At 33.8% G+C, this 8,419-nt stretch overlaps 1 protein-coding gene across 2 annotated transcripts; it reads left to right on the forward strand.

The window, feature by feature from the left end:
* On the forward strand, nt 1-6,907 carry LOC130824355 (protein TRIGALACTOSYLDIACYLGLYCEROL 2, chloroplastic-like). 2 transcript variants are annotated; one of them, XM_057689324.1, is made up of 6 exons: nt 1-177; nt 3,477-4,195; nt 4,349-4,678; nt 5,377-5,492; nt 6,294-6,384; nt 6,483-6,907. In XM_057689324.1, exons 2-6 carry the CDS (start codon nt 3,677-3,679, stop codon nt 6,573-6,575), a joined length of 1,149 nt encoding a protein of 382 aa, XP_057545307.1. In that variant the 5' UTR covers nt 1-177; nt 3,477-3,676; the 3' UTR covers nt 6,576-6,907. The 2 variants fall into 2 exon arrangements, with proteins under 2 accessions (XP_057545307.1, XP_057545308.1); XM_057689325.1 differs by lacking the exons at nt 6,294-6,384; nt 6,483-6,907 and having other exon boundaries at nt 5,367-5,492.
* The last annotated feature ends 1,512 nt before the right edge of the window (nt 6,908-8,419 follow it).

Raw genomic sequence — 8,419 nt, forward strand, 5'->3', positions numbered from 1 at the left:
ATAGTCCAACTCGGACAAAATTTACAAGAGCACCCGAAGCCATGGAAAAAAAGTAAGGTAGGAGTAATTTCATCTTACTGTGTTGTTTCCTCACTCTCAATTCTCAATCGAACTGAATCAAATTAATCAAGGAGAATCGAACTTGATATACAAGCGGCCTTGATTCATACATTCCAAGTAATTTCATCTTACGTTCTCTTGTTATTAATTTTCTCTATTACTTTAATTGATCGTTAATTTTTGCCCTCAGTTATGGTTCTTGAGCCAATTTCTAAATGTTAAAGGTAAAGCATTTGTGTAATCTTGTTGTGTTTAATTCGTATACAAAATTGGTAGTTACACTTTTCGTTGGAACGATTGTTTTCCGATTTAACCTAAATGTGATTTGAATTGCAAATGTTTAGCTTCACCGACTGAGTTTCCTACTTGCTTAGGTATTTGATTATTAAGTTATTTGGTTGCTTGAATCTTGAATTTGATGATTGATAAGGAGGAATATCTATATTTGTTTCTCTTAAGTTGAATGTATGACACTTTTTTTTGAAATTTAATGGTATATATTCCAAAAATAAATCAAAAAGTCTTAATCTTGAACACTTGAAAGCAAATCCAAAAATAAAATGATGCAAGTAACAATAGTAAAACGATAAAATACTTAGCAATGTTCTTTGATTTGGGTTAGGTTGAACTAGGTGACCTACTACTTGTATTGACTGATCAAAAACTGAAGATATTGGTTTGTATAAGGTTAGGGTTTCTTGTGACTCAAATAATTTGATGGATAATGGGGGAATTTTAATTAAGCTAACTTAATTGGATTTGGATAGATAAATTCTAATAGGAATCTGAAAGATTTAAAGTTATAAATAGAATTCTAAACACATTAGAATTTTTTTCCCTAATAGAATTCTAAAAGGATTAGAAATCCTACTTTACGTAGAAGTATTGTTCCATACTATTTTGTACTTGTTTACAAAGCAAGTCCAAAGTTATTTTCTACACATCAATGCAATCTTTATCGAACCAAGCCCATTGAACCATGGACTCGAGGCACAACTTTAACAATCCGAGTAACCATCCACATTTTAATATGATTAACGAAAAATGCTTATATGAAGGTAAATATTGGATTTTGAAAATCATACATTCTAATATGATTAATGAATGATACTTTTGACTTCCATGAGACTTTTTATGGTCGGTTTGTGAACTACAAAAGGGATTATTCTAATTTAGCATTATAATCTACTTGATTGTTGACTGTTGTGGCAAGTGGCAACTTCTTTTTTTTATTTTTTTAATTCTTTCATAACATACAAATGTATGTTTGGAAGATATTCTTAGTTTCATTTGCTAGAGTATTCATTTATGAAGTTATCTGATTATGATGTCTTTCTCTACATGCAATGCGCACACCTTTTCACTGGAATTTTCGATGAGCTTCAGATGTGTTGTGCTCGAATGAGAACTAGGTGTGCTTGTTCGAGCTCTTGTCCCCCGTTTAGTTTCAGAGCGTCTTTATTTCTTTCTCTAATATAAATACCCTAAACCAAATATTATTCGTAAGGGAGAGAACATTTTTCATGGGGTTTGCTTAGAGTTCGAATAGGGGAGATTGAAAGCCACAAAAAGAGAGATTTTGAGTGAGATTTACACTAAAATTCCTTGTTTTTTTTTTTGTGAGATTCGTGAAAACTTGTTTCTTGTAATTAGTTGTAATCAATCATCATTTATAAAATTAGCATCCCTTGATTGAATGTGTTTATAGTCCAGGAACAAATTGTTCTTGAGATTTTCACCCAATTCGGTGTGTTCTCTCTTGTTTTACTTCTCATATTGTATTTCAATTTTATGTTCTTGTTTCTTGCTTGTTTTAATAATGTTCATACTTTGTATCTGCACAGTCGTTTGTTGTGGGCAACATAACCTTAGTTAGATTTGACCCTTAGCTTAACACTTGGTATCTTATAAGATTATGTATATGTACAACAAATGTCAGGTTATCCCTCCAGCCCAGTAGCTCACTCACTTAAAATTTAACCTAGAAACTTCATGGAGAGGGAGAAGATTCTCTTTTGCCATTCTTCTTCAGATTGCAACCATTTTGCCATTTCTCTACTGTTCGTCCATTCTTCAAAACTTCTTGTTAAAGTCTTCTACAGCCTTAATGACTTCAATTCAGTCTCTCTCAGACATATGCCGCCGTTTTTGATTTCCGTCGTGATGTAGGCTCTGTATTTCTTCCTCAAGTCTTTCTTAATAGTTTGTCCTCTCTTTGCTTCTCCATGTACATGATAATTGATATTTTCGTTTTAGTTTATTTAATTCCTGATTCTGCTTCTTTTCTCCCTGGAAGTGATAATCCCAATCCTCATCTGTTGGTTTGTTTGGTATTATATTCTGATTTTTGTATTGCTATGAAGCTTAAATAATTAATCATGATTTAAATAAATTCATCTTACTGTTTGCAATATTTGATTCCTGATTTCATTTAAGATTTTGCTTTTTGATTAATTTGATTCTACGATGAACAAATATATTTTCCATTCAAGTGGATAAAAAGATGAAATTATGTTACTGACAACATTTGTTTCAACTCTTGCAAATGGCTCTTCGACATTCATTTTCGATTCTAGAGAGGGTTTGCAAGGGTTTATTACCTTTTCCATTTGATCTTATGAAAGAAGCTGTAAACAATTATTATGAAAGCAATTGACATTTTCTCAAGGCATTAAAATTAGCAATGAGGAAACAATATTTTGTCATATTCAGTATGCCAATTATACCCTTTTTACTTACCTTGCAAAAGAGGAATATTTGTAAAATATTAACAAGACCTAAATTTTCTTTCAATTAGTTTTAATTTGCGTGAAAGTCAGCTTATGTAAAAGTTTGCTTGTATTCCTTAATAATGTTTTAGGTTATTTTCTTTGAAACTTGTACAATTGTTAATTAATGAAAAAGCAACTGCTTTGAGCCTTTGACATTTGTATTTACAATCTCCTAGTAGTATCTCTATGTACTAAAAAGATGAAATTAACAATTAACCATATGTAAGCTATAGGTGTAATGCACATTCTTGCAAACATTTTAGATAAGAGTTAATGAATGAATGTAAGTGTTATCATACAACGAAAATGGCTAAAAAATAAACACTCACAAGTACAATTCATATTATTGCAAAATTTATAGGATCAGTTGATGTTGATCTTGTTGTCCGATCCTACGTTTAATTCTGATATTTGCTTCCGATCCAAGTTACAATCCCAATCATGACAATGAAAATTTGAGCTCTCTAGGATGAAGAAGTTTCTATTAATTTTGATCATTTTCAATGATTTAGCTGTGGATGCATGCTAGTTTACTTGATAGGGATGGCTTTTTAGTTTTGACTGTATATACACAACACAAAAAAATTGTGTATATTCAATCAATGCTGGTTTCATAATTGATCTCTTCTGGCCTTTTCAATGCAGAAACTTTTTCTGATGATACATCCTGACATCTGACTTTGCTCAGTGTTAATCAAGGACGATAAAGAAGGTGGTTAACGATCATTATGATCGTGTTGATTTTCCCTCCTGGAACACTACTAAAAGCATAGTCTTATTTATAGTCGGTAACTTACTACGCTGGTCAAGTGTCTCCTAATAATTGTTCTAAATAGGCTTGAAACATGGCCGGGCATTCTTTGGTTCAAGGTTTGACCGCCTCAGCTGGTTTATCATCATCATTAGTCCCTTTCTGGCATGGTTCTGTCAGTTCATTGCCATGTCTTCGATCTAGACGTAAGAAACAAGCAATATTTATTAAGGCTATGTCTTCTAATCCAGAGCAGAATCAATCACCCTCTTCATCAGAACCGAAATCCGCATTTGCAGCTGTTTTAGATTTTCCTCGTAGTATCTGGAAGCAAACACTACGTCCTTTAAGCGACTTTGGATTTGGTAGAAGGAGCATTTGGGAAGGTGGGGTTGGCTTATTTCTTGTCTCGGGCACAATTCTATTTGTCCTGAGTTTGGCTTGGCTACGTGCATTTCAGATTCGCAGCAGATTTAGAAAGTATATGGCTGTATTTGAGTTTCCTCAGGCCTGTGGCATTTGCACTGGAACACCGGTGAGGATTCGAGGGGTTAATGTTGGAAATGTGGTTCGTGTAAACCCTTCTTTGAAGAGCATAGAAGCTGTTGTTGAGGTTAGTTGGTTTTCATCTCATGCTTATCTATTGTTGCCTATCAGCACTGATTTTTTTTTCTGATATGCAGACTGCAGTTGTGTTTAGAACTTCAGATCAGTTTCTATTAAGTATCTGGTTTAGATAGTCTATAACATCAATATGTTCTTTTAGGTTGATGATGATAAAATCATTATCCCGCGAAATTCTTTAGTTGAAGTGAACCAGTCTGGTCTTCTCATGGAAACTATGATTGACATAACTCCAAAGGATCCAATTCCCACACCTTCTATTGGGCCTCTTGATCCTGAATGTGATAAGGAAGGCCTTATTGTGTGCGATAGGCAAAAAATAAAGGGCTTACAGGGAGTGAGTTTAGACGCACTTGTTGGAATATTTACTCGCATTGGGCGTGAAGTGGAAGAGATTGGTGTTGCTAATACTTATTCATTGGCGCAAAGAGTTGCGGCTGTTATTGAAGAGGCCAAACCTCTGCTATCAAAGGTCTGATTTCCTGCGTGTGTGATTCCTTTTATTAACTGCTACTTATTAATCTCTAGCTGATATTTTTTAGAGTTGTGTATGTAAGGGTTCTTGTTTTAGTGATCTAATGATAGTATTTGATGAATACATCAAAAATTCTTAACTCTTAACTCTTAAGTATATGTTTATGTTTTTATCAAAAGTTGCATAAAAAAAGAAAGCTTTTTTGGCTGTGTAAAATCAACATAGCTAAATTTGTTTGTTAATTTGGTATGCAAGAATCCAATTCTGGACTCTGTGGAGCTATGTATGCGTGTGGCTGTGTGCATGCATTTATTGCATTTCTGTTTTTATGGATTGATTTGCTTTCCTCTTCTTTTATATTTTGCTTGCATCAGGTTGCTACGCCAGCTTATATCATAGATGCAGTATTATGCTGTAGATACAATATCTCAAATCCTACGTATTTCGTACAAGATGCAGTTTTATGATCCAACTTAGACACTTGACCATTCGAATTTTTCGTGTTTGCTATTTTTGTTTGATCTCGAATTGAGTATTTTTCTGCTTCATGGAGTTATTGTAACGAAATGGATTTATTAGGTATATTATGTTTGTATAGAGCATCATCAATGTAGCATCAACAAGTAGATCTATAATTATGAGTGACGGTCAATGTATTTCCTTGTAACTCCTGTCAACCATGTAGTGATCTTCAGATTAAAGCTGTGTCTGAAGAAGTTCAACCTTTGTTGTCGGAGGTTCGTGACACCGGTTTGCTGAAGGAAGTTGAAAGTTTGACTAGAAGTCTAACACAGGCAACTGAAGATTTGAGGTAAGCACCTTCATTTATCCTGTCTCACTATGTCGTCTGCAATTAGTCTAGCTGATCAATACCATTGCTCTGCGTATTGACAATTTGGAACAAAAATTTTGTTCCCTTTATGGCCTGCTATGCTCTCTCCAATCTATCTGAACTATCTTACTCGCTTTTCCAGTATGTTGACATCAACTGTCAAGTAGTTTTACTTCCAGTTTTTGATTTTTTGAATTTCCAATATTGCCTTCAAGATCAATAACTTTTTTATTTCAACACTACATGTCATTCAATTGAAAGTCTTGGAAGTTGGATTATATATTAGGTTGAAACAACTTGCGACGTCACCAAAAAATGCAAGGATCTAGCTGTAAATATTTAGTGATACATGCTGCATGGAGTCCCCCCCTTGTCCTGGAAAAGATCTTCCCCTTATAATTTTAAATAAAAGCAAGGTAGTAATTGCACTATTCTATTAAATGCAATTGATTGTGGTAAAAAAAAAAAAAAAAAATCCTTATCGGTATTCCATAAACAATCAGCATCGTATGATATCATCCAATAAGTATTTCAGCGAACTTGTCAAAAAAGTTGTACACAGAAACAACATTTTTATGCACTTGGATTTAAAGAAATTGAACTATTTAATTGCTTTGATGTTGTGGTGCCATGAGATCTTTGGTTCCCTGAACAAGATACTTTTCCATACAGATATGCCATAACCATTTTATGACTTGAACTATTTACTTATGGAGATTAGCATCATGAATAATTAAATGATGAAGCATCCGAGATAATGGAGTTTTTGATTTAATGCAGAGAGGTGCATTCCTCTATTATGACCCCAGAGAACACTGAATTGATTCAAAAATCAATATACACCCTGACATTTACCTTGAAGAACATTGAGGTAGGCTCTATGCTGGAGTCATCTAAACATCTTGACATCTTGTGATTGAATTAGAACAGTTTTGGCATCAACTTTTTGATGTTTAACTCCTGCTGCAGAGTATCAGCTCTGACATTTTGGGTTTCACGGGTGATGAGTCCACCAGACGGAATTTAAAGCTGCTTATTAAATCATTGAGCAGGATGCTGTGACTGTGAGACATCTGGACTACGGAATATGGTTGATTTTATCTTATATGCATGGACGAAGTGTCAAGAGCGCAACGTATAGTTCTTTGTCAAAATGGGACTTTCTGATTTTAAGTTGTCCAGGCATTTTTTCTATGTGAAATTGTCCGAGACATTTTTTCCTCCATATCGTTTTTAAACTTGAACTGGTCATTTTGTGAGAGAAATGCTGGTTCCATGCTGCAAGTAAAAAATACAGAAGTACATTTTAAGTTCCTTCTCGGTTGAGGATGAACAGGAGATCGATTTGCATAATTTTGTGGTTTTGAAGGAAATAAAAAATACTCATTGAACAAGCTTTTTGTCATTTTCAGTTAGTTTTCTGGACCAACTTGTGGGAAGTATCAGCAACGCAAGATTTCGTAGCGAAATCAGAACGTCTGATATAGATTGGTATGCCTCAGAACAAAACCAAGCTAAGCACACGTAGTTTGCTGTTTTCGTTTAATGAATGTTTTTGTGATTTTTGTGGTTTTATCACAAGGAAAAATGAAATGTATGTGTTGATTTTTCAAACTGAAAATGGCTTGCCAAAGGTTGCTTCGATACAGATACACCACGAAACAAATCTAAGGGCTCCTAAGAACACATTCAAACTTTAGCCAAAAGAATGAAAAGCATAGGAACTTCAAATTACTTAAACTAATCCAAGTTAACGTAAATTGCAAATAAGAACAAGGAAAATTGCTCAAAGGGTTGTGTTTGTATTATGCAAGCTGAATCCTTGATTACATGAACTACAAGCCTATTTATACTAAAAGGAAATCAGCCCAACAAAAATAAAAAATAAATATATAAAATAAAAAATTAGCAAAGTAAAATTCAGAATGCTGCTTGTTTCTTAACGGCTAGGAAAATCCACTTGCAAAGCACATCTTTCAATCTTCTATGGAAATAATTAGGCTATTTTGTAGTGGACAGCTATTATCTTTCAATCGTTCATAGGCTATATTCTAGGCTGATTTATTTTTTGTAGAAAAAATCTTCATGTAATAATGAACCAAAATCAGATTTTTTTTGTGGCTGACTTTTCCAACGGTTGAATTCAGATTTTGGGACACAATTGCTTTAGCTTGATTTCTTGTATGATTTGCAAATATCTTCATATGTCCTTGGTTTATTTACTGTCTCAAACAACTTGATTTTGCTAAATATTTTTTTAATCTTCCACTTGCTGAACCTTCATATTTATATTCTTCATATTTCCTTGGTTTATTTGCTTGATATTTTCAGCTACTTGCTTGCGTTTCAATCGCATAATATTCGACCCATGAGCAAAATTAAATACTAAACTCAAATAAAAGAAAAGTACAACTCGACTAACTAAGCATGAGAAATGATTAAGCTTGATCCTAAACCTGGCTTTAATCATCTCGAAGAAAACAAAAGACCCAAATACTCGAAATAAAATAAACGACTTAAATAATAAAACGACCCAAAAAAAGAAGACTTAGTTTATGACTACGAAATTAAAGGATTTCAGTTTTGGACCTTGAATTTGAGCGTCTTCCATTTGATGCATCATTATATTGATCTTGGCTAGCTCAGCAGAACTAGATGTAGGTGATCCTACATCATCCTCCCCTTCTTTGGAAAAGCTTGACCTCAAGCTTGGTAACATGTCCTCCTCATGAAATGTAATCAAATCTGCAACATTGAAAGTAGAAGACACACCATAGCTACTAGGTAGCTCTAGTTTGTAAGCATTGTCATTTACTTTTTCCAAAATTTCGAACGGTCCATCAATTCTAGCACTTAACTTTGATTTCCTTTGTGTGGGAAACCTATCCTTTCTTAAGTAAATCCAT

Source organism: Amaranthus tricolor, chromosome 9 (assembly GCF_026212465.1).
Source record: "Amaranthus tricolor cultivar Red isolate AtriRed21 chromosome 9, ASM2621246v1, whole genome shotgun sequence".
Lineage (NCBI taxonomy): Eukaryota > Viridiplantae > Streptophyta > Magnoliopsida > Caryophyllales > Amaranthaceae > Amaranthus > Amaranthus tricolor.